At 44.7% G+C, this 17250-nt stretch overlaps 1 protein-coding gene across 2 annotated transcripts in view; it reads right to left on the bottom strand.

Annotated features, from left to right (window-relative positions):
* AP3S1 (adaptor related protein complex 3 subunit sigma 1) overlaps nt 1-16483 on the bottom strand; it is a 101956-nt gene extending 85473 nt beyond the window's left edge. The window contains exon 1 of one of the 2 annotated variants that reach the window (XM_040343814.1): nt 16019-16483. In XM_040343814.1, coding sequence (XP_040199748.1) covers nt 16019-16087 — 69 coding nt within the window. In that variant the 5' untranslated portion in view covers nt 16088-16483. The remainder of the gene's footprint in view (nt 1-16018) is intronic. The other variant, XM_040343807.1, reaches the window with a different exon arrangement.
* Between the last annotated feature and the right edge of the window lie 767 nt (nt 16484-17250).

The raw sequence follows: 17250 nt of genomic DNA, 5'->3' as shown, positions 1-17250 counted from the left end.
TGGGCAGGCTTTTGTACTACATAGTTGAAGGTAAATCTAAGGCTGTGTTTACACTATTGCCGTATGCAGCGCACAGCAGCGGTCTGGTGCGTCACCGTTCACTGTTTCAGGTCCAATTTCAGCCCCAATTTTTGGGCTGAAGTCAGACTTGAAATGGACCAAAAGATGAACAGGACCCCTGTGAAAATTTGCATCGGAGCCACAGTGGAGATATGTGAACCAGCTACATAATCACCTGCTATGCAAATTGGATGCGGGGGGGAAAACCAACATCCAATTCTCATAGGGGTGAACCCAGCCTAAAGAAAATTGAATAAGATCAGTAAGAAAATTGTATAATGTATGGTCAGCCCTACACCCAGGCTATTGGCACGCTTGCCTAGGCAAACAAGACATCACTGGGGATTCTCGCAGGATTTTGGGAAAGCTGAGGATCCAAAATCCTTACGGAACGTAATGCTGCATAATGCCGATTTTCTTTGAAAATTTAGGACGCCCAGATTTACTAGGATCCCGTGGTGGGGCCCAGTGCCGTCACCAGTACCACAGGAAGTGGCTGAACGCCGGGGTGTAACAGAAGTGCCGATTCACACGGGGGCAACCCGACTTACAGTGTGACTTTGCAAGGCGACTTCAGCGCGACTTGGAGTAACTTACAACGCGACTTAAAGTTGCCTCCAGGACAGGCGACTTTGGCTGGCTAATTACAGAATAATCAGCTCTGTGGAAGGGAGGGGTTTGCTTGAGTAAACTATTTTCTTTTCCTGTAAAGTTTCTTCAGTTAAGACAGAGATCCGAATTTGGAGGCAACTTCCATTGAAATCTATGGGTACAAGTTGCCTAGAAGTCACCTTGAAGTAGTACAGGAACCTTTTCTGAAGTCGGAGCAACTTTAGTAGTGTGTATTAAAGCGGAGGTTCACCCTAAAAAACAACTTTATACCATGCAGGGGCGGACTGACAACTCATGGGCCCCCGGGGCAATAGAAGATTATGGGGCCCCTGGGCTTACAGATGGCCACCACGCCAAGAGGCAGTGCAGAGGCGGGGCAGCTAAAATCTCAGGATTTTCACATCAAAAGCATGTCGGTTTCGGACATATCAGGGACAGATCTAAAAAAAAAAAAAAAAAACAGATTTTTACATACTGTCCCTGGTTTCACTGAGCCTGGCAACCCTGATGGGGCCCCCTAGTGGCATGGGGCCCTCGGGCAGTGCCCGAGTGACTCAATGGTCAGTCCGCCCCTGATACCATGCCATACAGCAGGGATATGCAATTAGCGGACCTCCAGATGTTGCAAAACTACAAATCCCATCATGCCTCTGGGCGTCATGCTCGTGGCTGTCAGAGCCTTGCTATGCCTCATGGGATTTGTAGTTCTGCAACAGCTGGAGGTCCGCTAATTGCATATCCCTGCCATACAGCATACTAGCATCAGCTACAGTATGCCTTTATTTTTTTGCGCTGTACTCACAGTTTAATCCATTAGTTTTGTTTCAGACACCCGCAGGGAGTAGGCGTTCCTCTGAAGAGGGGAACATGATTGACGGCCGGCTATGGCGCGTCACGCTTCCCGAAAATAGCCGGAGTAGGACTCGGCTCTTCACGGCGCCTGCGCACAGACTAGGAGCTGACTGTGCAGGCGCCGTGAAGAGCCGAGTCCTATTTCGGCTATTTTGGGGAAACGTGACGCGCCATAGCCGGCAATCATGTTCCCCTCTTCATAGGAACGCCTACTCCTCACGGGAGTCTGAAACTTAACTAATGGATTAAACCGAGTACAGCGCAAAAAAATAAAATAAAGGCATACTGTAGCTGACGCTAGTATGCTGGATGGCATGGGTGAACCCCCGCTTTAAGACGGCTCTCATTCACTTCAATGGAAATTCTTATGTCACGCGACTTTGGGCGACAACAATCGGATCCCAAGTCGCTGTAGTGTGAACCGGCACAAAGGATTTTTGTGTTTCTTTAAACTGTAAATCAGTTTCATCGGTGGTGTGAAGGTTTACAAAGTACCCTTTGTGCTACAGAGATCTACTCTATATATCTAGTAAACATTGCAATTTAAAGATCAGGGGCCAGATTCTCAAAGAGATACAACGGTGTATCTCCTGATATACCGTCGTATCTCTGACTTAGGCCCGTCGTATCTATGCGACTGATTCATAGAATCAGTTACGCATAGATATGCCTAAGATCAGACAGGTGTAACTGTGTTACACCGTCGGATCTTAACTGCAATTTAAAAATGGCCGCGGAGGGCATTGGCGTATCTCGCTGATTTACATATTTCTCAACGTAAATCAGCGAGATACGCCAATTCACAAACGTACGCGGGCCCGACGCAGTGTTGTTACGACGTTTACGTAGCGGTTTTCCCGGCGTATACTTACCCCTGCTTCTGTGAGGCGCAGCCAATGTTAAGTATAGCCGGCGTTCCCGCGTCGATTTTTTTTTTTACGTCGTTTGCGTACGCCGATTCTCTAACGCGTCGTCATTGGGAGCAATGCAGGCCGGGAAAATTCGCAGACGGCGCATGCACATTTAAATCGGCGCGGGGACGCGCCTGATTTAAATGATACACTCCCCCTAGCCGCGGAATTTGAATTCCGCCGGGGGATTTACGATCCGCCGCCGCAAGTTTGGAGGCAAGTGTTTTGTGAATTACCCACTTGCCTCTCAAACTTGCGGCAGCGGATCTTAAATCATATAGGTCACGCGGATCTAAAGATCCGCTGATCTATGTGAATCTAGCCCCTAGAATTTTTACTACGCATTTCAAAATACATTTTTCATATGGTTATTATGTGCATTCACTACAGCACAGTTAAAACAACAATTGTGGGATCTAGAAAAATAAACATTCATACTCATCTGGATAGCTGTAGCATTGATCTGATGCTGCAGCTGTTCCTTGCTGGGTCTACACTGAGACCTGAGCGATCAAAGAACGCTGATCAGCCAGTTCTTGGGTCCGCTCTGAGCACAGAGCAGTGACTGTCACTTACTGATCTGTGCTCTGCCCTCCAGTGATCACTGAAGTGCCGGGCTGTGGCAGGAGCAGCTGGCTCAGGTTCTGAGCAGAGTACTAAGAGGCTGTGCCAGCTGCCGGTCAGGCATCTGGGCAAATCCCAACTTTATTTTCAAGATCCTTACAGAGCATGGAGAGGCTTTGCGACATCAGCTGACAGCACGCTTTAGCCCGTTGTCGGCTGAATCTGGGTAACAGGAGTGCGGTGACCCGAAGGACATACTCCTTCGGGTCACCGCACTCCTGTTACCAAAAGTAAAAAAAAAAAAAAAAAAAAAAGAGCCACATCATAGATTTTACAAAAAATTGCTGGCCAAAAAAAAAAATCTGTAATTTATAAATGAATTAATAACATTTAAATAAAACTAATGCATTTTACATAGATCTTTTTTGTAATCCCTATCAGGGCATTCCTCCACATCCATGTCCCCGTCAGAGACTCCCTCATATCTGCGCCCTCAACAGCACCTCCTCCATTGCCATGTACCAGTCAGCACCTCCTCCATAGCCATGTACCAGTCAGCACCTCCTCCATAGCCATGTACCCGTCAGAAAGGCTAATTTCTGTCCAGCACATTGCCCCCATTGCTGTCTTTATGTACTGTACTGGCTGGCCTGGTTCACACCTATGCATTTTATAGTACGGTTTCAGTTTTGCAGAAACACACTATAGTCCATTTAGCATGGTTTCCTAAAGATCATGTTCACAACTGTGCATTTTATGGAAAGGGCCAGGGACTTTTTTCTGGTTTTTGGTTCCATAGACCTCAATGGATCAAAAATGTGTTTTGAAAAGACACAAAATGCACCTGGAATATGTAAACTGCAACCTGCATAGGTGTGAACCAGGCCTTAGTCTCCTGCACCTTCCAGCTCCCATGCACACAAGCAGGATGAAGGCACAATGAACACTAATGCAAACAGTGGGCGGGAGCCAGGAGGTGCTGCACTGATGACATCATTGGTTGCTGGGATGCCATGACCAATGCCAGAGCACAGCTTGGCGGCGCTGGAGGGGGTAGGAAGCAGCTTTGTCTGCTGCTTGCTGGGATTTGCCGAATATTGTCGACAGCTGCAGATTTTGCAGAGGCAAGCAGACTGGGCAGTGTAATTGTCTTAAGGAGTTGAACAAAATGTACAACTGGGCCGGCTGTAGCTCGCGGGCCAGACTTTGAAGACCCCTGCACTAGAGCATTTGTTTTCTGTAGACAGCAATAAACCTGGTTTATCCTGCAGTTGGTGGCTTCCCCCTCCTTGTCTGTGTCCCCACTGCAGCCTGCAAATGTGTAAACCAGCTGTTAACTACTGAGCATGCTCCAGTTTTTTTTTAGCTGTTCATTTCCTCTTTTTTCTTATCTGTGCAGCCCATTTGACTAAAGACTTACACATGTGGGCATATACACAGCGGTAAATGAGAGTCCCCTCCCCCTCTATGTCAATCCGCACAAGGCGCCCCACGTACCCCCTCATCAAAGGATTTGACTGAAAGCAGCTGGAGCCAATAGTTTCTGCTGCCTCAGCAAAACCTGAGACACCAGAAAGTGAAAACGCTGCTGTAGACGGGCACAGTGGTGGGTGGAATAGGGGGGTCAGGAAAGTATATGGGTTAACCCCTTCAATACTGGGCACTTCCCATTTTCCAGGTCAGACCTATTTTCAGCGCTGTCGCACTTTGAACGACAATTGCGTGGTCATGCCACACTGTACCCCATCAACATTTTTACAATTTTGTCTCCCACAAATAGACCTTTCTTTTGGTGGTATTAGATCCCAGCTGGGTTTTTTTTTTCACCCAAATAAAGGCTGCAAATAAAAAATAAAGTTTTCTGCTGGGCACCAATTGGCATCTACAATGGGCACTGACTGGCACCTCTAAAGTTCAGATCTGGTGGTCTTGGGTGGCATACCTGGTCAGAATCCCTGGTGGCCCTGGGTGGCATCCCTGGTAGTCCTGGGTGGGCATCCTCGGTGGGGGGGCTGCACGGATAATCAGCGCAGACACACCATGGCAGGAAAGCAGCCGATCGACTCTCCTCTACTCGCGTCTGTCAGATGCAATAGAGGAAAAGTCAATACACGGCTTTTCCGGTTTACACAGTGATCAGCTGTGATTGAACACAGCTGATCATGTGGTAAAAAGCCTTCGTCAGAGGCTCTTTACCCAGATCGGAGATGCGGTGTGTTAGGCCCCTTTCACACGTGCGGACTGTATGTCCGCTTTTTCATCCATCCGTTTTCAGATGAAAAAGGGACATACATTGGTCCCAATGAGATTGCGGGTGTCAGCGGATGAACATCCGCCGACACCCGTAATCGTCCGCCTCCGCAAAGATCCGATTTTGCAGACGGAAGAAAACCCCATTTTTTTTCTTCCGTCTGCAGAGCGGATTGGATAAACACGGACATATGGTCTGTGTTTATCTGATCCCTCCATAGGGGAGAGCAGAGAAAAGACAGGGCGGTCCCTGCACAGTGTGCGGGGACCGCCCTATCATTCGCCGGCTCAGCGGGGATCAACGGAGCGATGCCGCTGAGCAAGCGGAGCATATGGAGGCGGATAATTACTGATCCGCCCCGTGTGAAAGGGGCCTTAGACTGACGTCCGGCCAGGATAACAGAACCACTTTCCGCACGTCATATTGCTATATGGCGGGCGGGAAGTGGTTAAGGGAGTATACTGCTACCTAATTTTTTTATAGCCTAAATGCAAGGAATGCATTAAAAAGGGCTGCTCATAAAGCTACAATACGGGGTAAATTGCTGCAACTGGCGGCTAGAGCTAAACGGTCTCGTGAACAGACAATTCGTCAGTTGGAAGGGGATTTCAATTCTTTAATGGAGGAACAACGCGGTAATCCTCAAATGGACATTAGGCATAAGATAAACGAAGCTAGGTTAGCGCTCAACATGAGTCTGACCACCCAAGCGGAGAAGCATATTTGCTGGTCCAGGCATAGATACTATACAATGGGGGATAAGCCCACCACTTTGCTAGCAAGGAAATTAGTGCCCCGACCGTATACGCCAACCTTACTGAAGCGAAGGTTACCCACTGGACGCCCTACTCAAAACCCTGAACTAATTCTTCAGGAATTTCATAGATTCTACTCTAAGCTGTATGACCCATCGACTACGTTTGACTCTTCCAAGGCAGACTTGTTTTTGCCCAAATTGATGCAGGCCCATACTGACATTATGGAGGGGGAGATTACGGAAGTGGAGATTGCGACTGCCAATAAAACTATCCACCCCTATAAGGCCCCGGGACCGGACAGTTTTACTGGCCAGTATTATAGAAAATATGACGACCTCTTAGTCCCCCATATGTGTTCCCATTTCAATGATTTAAGACGAGAACGTAAAATCCCTAGTAATGAAAATGCTGCTCATCTCACGGTACTGCCGAAGCCGGGGGAAAGACCTTGGAGACCGCGCAAATTATCGTCCGATTATCTTAATTAATACAGATCTAAAAATATTGACGAAAGTCTTGGCCCTTGGATTGAATACTTTTCTTCCATTCTACATTCATCCGGACCAGGCCAGTTTTGTTCCGAACAGACAGGCTTCGGATCAGACTCGCAGGGTAATCAACTTAATCTCCGCAGTTCAGTCTGACTGGGACCGTAAGGGTCCCAGGCAAGGGATGCTGCTTTCGTTGGATATTCAGAAGGCGTTTGACTCCCTTTCCCGGGATTATTTAACGTCTTGGGTCGCTTTGGTTTTGGCGAGCGCTTTCTGATACCCCCATCGGCCTCATTGATGCTCAGAGGGTATTCCTCCCAATTGTTTATCATTAGGAGGGGTACTAGGCAGGGCTGCCCTTTGTCCCCGCTATTGTTTGTCCTAGCAATAGAGCCACTGGCCATTAGGATTCGTACAAGTCCGGATGTCCGGGGGATAGTCTGCGGTGACTGCGAACATAAATGCCTTTTATTTGCCGATGACCTCCTGCCAACACTGACGTCTCCAATCACCTCCCTTCCCAATCTACATGCCATCTTAAAATCATTTTCCCGAGATTTCTGGGCTGAAAATTAACCATAGCAAGTCTAGGGCTCTGAATCTTTCCTTGCAGGGAGCTACTCAGGAAACTTTGAAACAGTCCTACCAATTTTTGTGGGAGCGAGAGGCACTTCCATATTTAGCGATACATTTTACTCCCTCAATTACAACACTTTATAGAATGAATTATCCTGTCCTTTTCAAGAGGTTGACTGATGATTTAGCTAAATGGCAAATTCACCCCCCATCGTAGCTTGGCAGACTACACTCGATTAAGATGAATGTGTTACCGAGGTTGTTGTATCTTTTCCGCACTATACCAGTGCCACTGGTCAGACATGACCTTCAAATGTTTCAAAACCAGGTTCTTAAATTTGTATCGGGAGATAAAAGGCCTAGGAAGAATAGAAATACTATGTACACTCCAAAGTGTAAAGGGGGACTTGGGCTGCCTGATTTACAGAAATATTTCTGTGGCCAGGAGGGTTCAACCTATCACATCTGGTGGACCTGCCCTGGAGCCAGGAGATTTTGGATCAGGGTGTATAACCTTATTTATACCCTTACCCAGGTTAACCTGAAAAAGTTGGCAAAACATGCGCTGCTGGGTGGCGAGGTGCTGGAGGCCTCCAGGTCCCAAAGGTGGCTTCTTACATTTATCTTTATTTCGGCTAAAATAACTATAGCCAGGAACTGGAGGTCTGCTGCCTTGCCATTCGATCAGCTGAGGCATAAACTTTCGTGGCTCATGTTAAACGAGAGGCTAATGGCCATGGTACAAGACAGAATGAAACTATTTCATAAAGTATGGGACCCTTGGATTGGATATCTAACGAATGACCCCAGGTAACCATACATACTGGAGATAGCTCTTCTGGTTATGGTGCTGTTGCTCCCTTCCTCTTGCATTTCTTTCGTCTTTCCCTTTCTTTCTTCTTTACCTTTATCTTTTTACTTTTTGTATTGTTTTCTTTACTTGCCAGATCTCAACCCTGGCATTGTTGGGTTTTGATGTTTTCTTTTTATCCTCGGTGGACCATTGCTGAGTTGGGTGGATATGGGAGGAGGAGCCTGACTCCCCCGGAAAGTTTGTTGGGGAGCCGATTTGTCAGAGTGGGAAGAAACTGCATTACAGTTTTAGACCGCGGGAAACCCTTGGGTTGCGGGCATGGCGGATCGGATTACAGATCTGATGCTTACAACTCTTGTCAGGAATAACAAGTGATCCATGAATGCTGAATGCTATATGGGCTGAATCTGTCAGGCCCTGAAGGATATGTAATGTTTGACTCCCTGACTGTGTTGTATACCATGCAATGTAAAGCCGAGAATTTTCTACCTTGTTTTGAAAAATCTTGGAGAAATTTCAATAAACATTATTGAAACATAAAAAAGGTAAAAAAAAAAAAAGAAGTCTAGGCTTTAGAAACACTTCAAGGGCTCTCACTGGTGTGCGGTGCGATCTGACTGAGCTCGGTGCAGTGCAAACTTTATAAAGCTGTCACACAGACATCTCATAATGTTTAATTTCCAGCCGTGTGCTGTGAGGCAGTGGCCTTGCGATGCACTACACTGATAAAATCTACTGCATGCATTTCAGCACACTGTGCCCACACATCATTGTAACAGTTCTATGAAACAGACACATAGGAGATGAGGCATTTTGCCATGTCCATGTGCTGGAATAGCTGCACAATGCAGTCCCACTGCATCTGGTGTGGATATACACTTACACCAGATTTTTTGCTGTGAAAATGACAATGGTCCCAAAAATGTGTCAAAATTGTCAGGTGTATCCGCCATAATGTCGTAGTCACGAGAAAAAAAAAAAAAAAAAAAAAAAAAAAAAAAAAAAAAAAATCGCTGATCACCGCCATTAGTAGTAAAAAATAAATAAAAATAAAAATGCAATAAAACTATCCCCTATTTTGTAAACGCTATACATTTTGCGCAAACCAATCAAAAAAAAAAATATTGCTCTATTTTTGTTCATAGCGCAAAAAATAAAAACCACAGGAGGTGATCAAATACCACCAAAAGAAAGCTCCATTTGTGGGGAAAAAAGAACGCCAATTTTGTTTGGGAGCCACGTCGCACAATTGTCAGTTAAAGCAGTGCCGAATCGCAAAAAGGGGCAAGGTCCTTTACCTGCATATTGGACCGGGTCTTAAGTGGTTAAACGCAGCAAAAATTCCAAAGCTGGAGAAGGTTGTATCTTTATTGAATGCACCGGTGTTAACTAGGGTCATTGGGAAACGTGCCAATTATTGTACATGCAGTCTGAATTTGGTTTAATATGTAACTAAAGGAAAAAAATGTTTTCATTTTGGATAGAGTAAGGCCCCTTTCAGACGTGCCGACCGGATGTCCGCATTTTCATCCATCCGTTGCGGATGAAAACGAGACATACATTGGTCCCTATGTGATTGCGGGTGTCAGCGGATGAACATCTGCTGACACCCGTAATCACCCGCCTCCGCAAAGCTCCGCAAAGCTCCGCAAAATCAGCCCCCGTAGTACCGACAGCGCAGGCAGCGATCACTATGATCGCTCCTATATGTCCCACTGGCAGCTGATATATAGTAACCGCAAGTGTTACTATCTATCAGACTGTCATTTTATGAATGAATGAAGATTATACAGAAGATTTTTTATTCATTCAAGTAAAGTGCTACAGAGAGAGGGACTTGCTTCAGTCCCTTTCTCTGTCTCAAAAAAAAAAAAAAAAAAAAGGGAAAGAGATATAGTAAGACCCAGTGACTTTTTTGGTGGACAGCAACCCGCCCAGGTCCGTTCGCCTCTCCACGGTGACCCCTCCACGGCCTCCTCAGCTTCTCCTCCTGGCCAACCCCGATCCGCCTCCTGTCCTGATTGGGTGGGAGGAGAAGCCGGAAGACAATAGTGAATATTAATTCACTATCGTAACAAGTGGGTGGGTTGGGGGGCGCAGTGCTCTGCGCCCTGAGTCAAACCCCTGCGCCCCTAATGGAACGGCCGCTCCTGGTAAGACCCCTTTTACATAGAGCAGACTCTGTCAAGCAGATCTGCCTGCTAATCTCCGCTGAGCAGGTGGATGACAGGTCCGAGTCTGCTCCGCTGATGCAGAGCGGACACGGACACAGCTACTGTTCTCTATGGGGTGGCTAGATGGAAACGGACCGCCTGTCCATTTCCATCCGATCTGCTGGATGGATGGGCGAATGGGATCCCTCTATTTTTAGCGGACTGGACCGGATCAGATGCAGGCAGGTGTAAATGGGCACATGTCAAGTTACATCAGCTTCACCATAGAGAACAGTGGGTGGTTCGATTGGACCCACCTGAAAAATGGACAGGCAGATTTGATCGGTGTGCTTGTGTGAAAGGGGCTTAAAGTGGATGTAAACCCCCCCCCCCCAAAAAAAAAATCTTTGCTGTCACAATGTAGAGTATACGATTTCCTATCATCTGTGCCCAGTCTTGCCACACAGAGTTAATCCAGCTCTGAGCAATCCTCTTATTGTTCAGTGAAATAAAACAGACTTACCGAGAAAAACCTTAGTCCGTTCCACCCCCTTGCTGTGAGTGACAGGTTATTTACATATCTCATGCACTAGCTTCAGACAGGCATTATTTTTTAATTCCCACTCCTACTATTTTTCTGAAGTCATGTGGTTACTTTTCTGGATTTTGACTGGATGTTAGTGATCATAGCAGAATTTAGTGTAAGGGGGAGTGTAGAGGTGGGCGGGGAGTCTACTGACATTATGACTACACCCACAGATGCTGCAGTTTGTCAGTTCTTATAACAGACAGAGGGGAGACATTTGACAGGTGAGGATACATGCAGGAGGCTTATATATCCTTATAGATCAGCACTATGGCAGTAGTTTAGAAATGATGAGAGTGGGTTTACATCCACTTTAAGGCCTTGTTTACACAGGGCATACACAGTGTACCTTTACAGGGATGCACAGGTGTTCCTTGCATCTCTGTGCAGGCCGTCCCATTGATGTCATTTGAGATGCAGCAACTGTACAAACAGAGCCGTTGCAATTTGACATCCATGTAGGTCCGCATGCACGTTCCTGAGCTCTCACTGTTTGTGTTCGGGGTCATGTGCCCACAGGGATGTCAGATTGGAAGCAGCAGCTATTCCTGGGCAGCCTTTGCATCCAAATTGACATAATTGGGACTGCCTGTACGGTGATGCACGGAACACCCGTGCATTCCTGTGCGGGTAAACATGGCCGCCAATGGGTGTACACTTTCGTATGCCATATGTGAACGAGGCTTTAGTAGCAATTTTCTAAGTTACATTGTGTAGTGTTTATGTGCACCATTAATCATTTTAGTGTATCTTTAGCAAAAAAATCGTTTTGATAAACATTTGCGCAAATATCAAGCTGCCTTAAAAATCAATAGCACCTTATTTTTATTCTACTGGCCATGTGCTTTCAGAAAATGTAGGGTTTGGGGGGTCTTTTACAAATTCTGAAAGCTGCAAGTGAAAAAAATGGAAAACCTTCAGATTTTAAGAAACTTTTGCGTACGTCTGCTTTTCACTTTCTCAAAAAGGCGCAATTTAAATTTTTCAAATATTTGTTATTTATGAACTTAATACTGGTTAAGCTTTTATATTTACTAGGAATTTTGTAAAATTTGCTGTTTGTATCTGCCAATAATGATTTTAGTATATTTTTTCAGTAAACATTTGTGCAAATATCGTGGGACCTTAAAAATTAGTAGCACCTTCTTTTTATTCTACTGGTCCTATGCGTTCAGAAAATGTATGGTTTGGGGGGGGGGGGGGGTATTCCACATACTTATAGGGAAAAAAATAAAAACCTTACGATTTTTTTGGCGTACGTTCGATTTTAACCATTTTGCAAAAAGGCACAAATGTAAAAATTACAAATATTCGGTATGCATTAACTTCATACAAGTAAAGATTTTATAGTTTGTTGGAATTTAGCAAGAATTTTGTAGCTGTGTTTTTTTTTTATATGCCAGACAGCTAATAATATGTGTTGAATGTTTTCAGTGTATTGACGTGCGGAGGGGGGAGATTGGTTGAGAGATTTATGTCCTGCTGGTAACGGAGGATGTTGATGGTGAGGGGTTTGATGTCAGACACTGATTTGTTCCCCTGCTCTCTCACCGCCTCTCCGCTCGTTTTACATTGTTTTACTTGACCTGAATGGGGTTTTCCCTATTGGTTGAAACCACTTGAAAGCGAGGCTTGGTTGCGGCTCTGTGGTTATATCGGTGACGGCTCAGTGCGTCGCCCGTGCCCTTTGATGACGACTTTTCATGTCGAAACTAGTCAGGGCAAAGCCACGCACTGACGTCATCACGTCGAATGTGACCCCAGAAGCACGGGCGCACGTTTGTTTGATATCTTGCTTTTAACTTTTTTAACTTGGAAATTACCATGGAGTGTAATTGTTACACACATCAGTGTTTGGAGTCTCAAAGTGAGCGGAGTACCCTGAAAAGGAGATTGAAATCCATTTATCACCAGGCGAGGATCAGCTGGTTACAGTCCTTTCCCTTTGGATTGAGTGGACCGATATGCTGTATTTAAACAGTTATCTGGTAAGAGTTTATTACTTACTCCTTCCTCTGTGTATCCACAGGATTTCCCTCATTCTATTCAACTTCACTCTGATCGGTGGTGGAATTTTCGCATCTTCATCTTTCCAATTTACATCCCTGGAGTTGTTGTTTGGGATTTGGACAATTTATTCAATAATCATCCACTGTGTGGGGACATTATCCCCGAGTCCTTATTTTTTGGGATTTAAATGTAATTTTTTATTTATTATTTCATTATTATATTTTTTTATTGCACATGGCACATATGCCCCTCTAGATGTGTTAATATTTTGTTTCATTAAGGACTATTTACTATCCATCCATTTATTCGTTTATTTAATATCAATTTATTAATTTATTCACTAATACTATCAAGTGGATATACTCACATATTTATTCATTTTTTATATATTGATTTAATTACACATTTTCACCTATGTGGTATTATTAGCGCAACTCTTCTTTTTGTTTTCCGTATATGCCAATAATGGTTTTAGAGTATTTTTAGCAAATTTATTTGATAAACATTTACATTTGCGCTAATAGCAGTTTCAAAAAGCAAAATCAGTAGCACCTTATTTTTATTCCAGAGGTCATATGCTTTTAGAAAATATATGGTTGGGGGGGGGGGGGGTGTCTTTCACAAACTCTGAAAGCTATAAGTGAAAAATGAAAACCTCCAGCTTTTTTAAAAAATTCTTTGGTACGTTCGATTTTCATCATTTCGCAAAAAAGGTGTAATTTAAAAGTTACAAATATTTATTAACTCAATACAGGTTAAGCTTTTATATTTAGTAGAATTTGGTCATATTTGTTGTGTATTTATCTGCCAACCAAAAATATTGTTTTGATAAACGTTTGTGCAAATATGGTAGGACCTTAGAAATCAGTAGCACCTTCTTTTTATTCTACTGGTCATGTGGTTTCAGAAACTTTATAGTTGGGGGGTCGTTTACAAACTCTGAAAGCTAGAAGTAAAAAAACAAAGTGAAAATTGCAAAATAGACCTGGGTATACAAAATGGCGCAAAGGGCCTGGCAGCAAAAAGGTTAACATTCAACATCAAAACAGTCAGACGGATTCCAAAATACTGCATTTCACTACATAAGCTCAGTTTACTGTTAAAAATAAAATAAGTGTGAAATGCAAGATGGTGGTTGTAAAAAGATGTACGCTTGGAGCCTTCAAATGTAGGCTTACTGCGGACAAGTGCGGGTGTACCAAGATGGCTGTGACGGAATGTTACAAAATACATTAAGATAAAAAAACGTTCTGCCTTTACAACCACTTTAAAGTGATATTAAAGTTTTGGGGTCCCCCGCCAGCACTCCTCTTTTCCCAGGAACTCCGCTATGTACGTCGGGACCCTTCGGGGTAAGACCGCCCTATATTAACCACTTAAGGACCGACTCACGTACATATACAGAGATATCCATCTTTTCCTTGGCCGGTCCTGTAAACGATAATGGTGTTCTTAGCGGCGATCACTGTTATCGGCGGTGGGAGAGGGGCCCCCCCTCCCGCGTCCTCCGCCGCTTACCGGAGCCGTCGGTAGCGGCGGAGTGATCGGGACCTTCTCCCTCTGTGTCATGGATATGAGTGAGGGCAAGATGGCCCCCTCCCGTCTCCATAGCAGGGCGGAAGCGACGTCAAAACGTCACTTCCACCCATGCGTCTTAAAAGGCACATTTTTTGTTGTCATTTTTTCAAATGACAACATTTTTATTTATTGTTTTATTGCATTTTAGTCCAAATATGAGATCTGAGGTCTTTTTGACCCCAGATCTCATATTTAAGAGGACCTGTCATGTTTTTTTCTATTACAAGGGATGTTTACATTTTTATTTATTTTTTAAAAACAGTGTAAAAATAAATAAAATCAAGTAAAATAAATAAGAAAACAAACAAAAAATGTTTTTAAAGCGCCCCAATCCGACGAGCTTGTGCGCAGAAGCGAACGCATATGAAAACGGTGTTCAAACCACACAAGTGAGGTATCGCCGCAATTGTTAGAGTGAGAGCAATAATTCTAGTCCTAGACCTCCTCTGTAACTCAAAAGATGCAACCTATAGATTTTTTTTAAACGTCGCCTATGGAAATTTTTAAGGGTAAAGGTTTGACGCCATTCCACGAGCGGGCGCAATTTTGAAGTGTGACATGTTGGGTATCATTTTACTCGGCGTAACATTATCTTTCACAATATATAAAAAAATTGGGATAACTTTTCTGTTGTCTTTAAAAAAAAAGTGAATTTTGTTCACTTTTGCTCAACCCCCCTCCTGACCACAAAGCAAGCCATCTGCTATGGGGGCAACGAGCTGAGCCTTTGTATGTCCATTCAGACACGGAGCCATGGCTTGGCCCCGCCCCCTCTCTAAGAGACAGTCGAGACTCTTGTGCAACAATCGCTGAATCAAGGTGGGCTCTGGTATTAAGGGGGCTTTAACTAAATGCATCAAGATAAAAAAAAACTTCTGCCTTTACCCATCCATAAAAAAAAAAAAAGTTTCATTTCCGGCACGTGCCAGAAATGTAACACTCCCATTGGTTGTGCTCTCAACCAAACTGTCAAACCACCCAAAGGCTGGTGTCATAACTGATCACATGTGCAGCATCCTGGCAGTTGTAGATTAAACAGAGGCAAAGATGGCAGCTTCCTTGGCTGAAAACGATAGGGAGGTTTTACTTACACTTTAAATGCAGATAGCAAATGTAGTGCAGTCGCTTGCCCCAGAGCTCTTGGTACCAAAGTACCGTGCAATCTGGTTGCTGTGCGTTTTTCAAAAGTAGTGCATGCGCTACTTTTGGTGCGATGTCAGCTTATTAAAATGAATGGCACTAGCCTCAAATTGCACACGTCTGAATACACGTTCCTGTGCGATTTCTTGTGTGAACCGGCCCCAAAAACGCATGCAAACCTGCATTGAGAAATGCATGAACATGAGCCCTTCCACACTAAAAACATGTTATGCGTTTTAGACACTTTTTTTCAGCATTTTCTGGATTCCTGCCTCCCAGCATGCACCTGTGCACGTTGACTCCAAAAATGCACCACGAATACCATTTTGATGCATTTTCCATTCTTTTCAAAGGGTAGGTGTATTTTTGGTGCTCTTTTTAAACATGCACCAAAAAATGCAGAATGCAGGACTTTTAAAAATGCACCCCCAGCACAATGGTGTGAGGAGTTCCATTGGATTTAAAGGGGTACACATTTCATGCATTGAAGGGCCCTGTACCGGGTACATGGAAGCCCTGCCATGGTGTACACCAGGCTGATTGGAATACATTCATGTATTGTTGCCTATCGCAAGACACGTGAGTGCAGGTGGTGCTGAGCCCTGACAGAAGAGACAGGTGTATCCCCAGCCAGGTGTCACCCTCCCCGGAGCGCCACTTACGTAGTGCTGGTAGAATTTGCAGAGCCGGGGCTTGCCGTGGTTATTGAAGATGAGGATGGCTTTGATCATGATGGCTCCGGGCTGTGACCACCTACAGCTGGAGCCTCGCAGCGCTCTGCCCTGCCCAGGTATTTAATCCCCGGATGTCCAGCCGACTCCCTCACTCTCTCTCACACACGGGATCAAATCCGAATCAGCATCCAGACAGCAGCCACTTCCCGAGACACGTCACTCCAGTCATGTGATCCACAGCTCGGCTTATCAGCGCACTACTGACACCGCAGGGGGAAAGAGAAGCGCTGCTAAGGCTTCACTACGTCATTACAAGGCGACACTGCTGTGCTAGAGCTACTCAGGGGAGAGGGGTGCAGGGAGAGAGTATCGTAACAAACCGGGAGGCAGTGTGTCACAGAAATCGCCGCCCGTGCGGCCATAGTTTCCTCTCACTGTCTTTGGGGTGCTTTCAGAATCATAGGTGCCATTTTGTCCCCTATAAATGCTATTTCCTGACTAGATGCGGTTGTCATGGCAACCATGGCCATGAAGACGAGTACAGGGACAGACATAACGCTTATTTATTTATTAGACGGACGCCCTCTACTGCAAAACTCGAAAATTACATGTGTGAATAACGGGATGTATGGGGGGAAGAAATGACTGGACACACACACAGTCAGCTGCTGCATGTACTGTCGCAAGATAACAGCTGATTGGTCCTTTCGGGTTCCATAGCTTAAAGGTGTGTGGCTGTAATGCCTCTCTCTCAGTGTTGCCAACCTCCTGCAGCATTTTTTTTACTGACAAAACATGGAAAATTTGCTGACCAATTTTATACTGAAAAATGAGACAATCAATATTAGAACAGTAAAAACACAGAGAAGACCCATAATAAAACATTTGCCTGGTTTACACTAAGGCTGGCCATACATTATACCAGGGGTTGACAAATTTGCTTGGAATCTAGGAGCCAGCTAAAAAAGTTAGGAGCCAGAAAACGCACCCCGTCCCAACGAGCTTGCGCGCAGAAGCGAACACATACGTGAGCAGCGCCCGCATATGTAAACGGTGTTCAAATGCAATTTTGAAGCGTGACATGTTGGGTATGAATTTACTCGGCGTAACATTATCTTTCATAATATTATAAAAAATGGGGATAACTTTACTGTTGTCTTATTTTTTTATTAAAAAAAGTGTAATTTTTTCCCAAAAAAGTGCGCTTGTAAGACCGCTGC

Source organism: Rana temporaria, chromosome 1, assembly GCF_905171775.1.
Source record: "Rana temporaria chromosome 1, aRanTem1.1, whole genome shotgun sequence".
Classification (NCBI taxonomy): domain Eukaryota; kingdom Metazoa; phylum Chordata; class Amphibia; order Anura; family Ranidae; genus Rana; species Rana temporaria.
The sequence above is the reverse complement of the archived record's forward strand: the minus strand, read 5'-3'. Positions and strand labels throughout refer to the sequence as shown.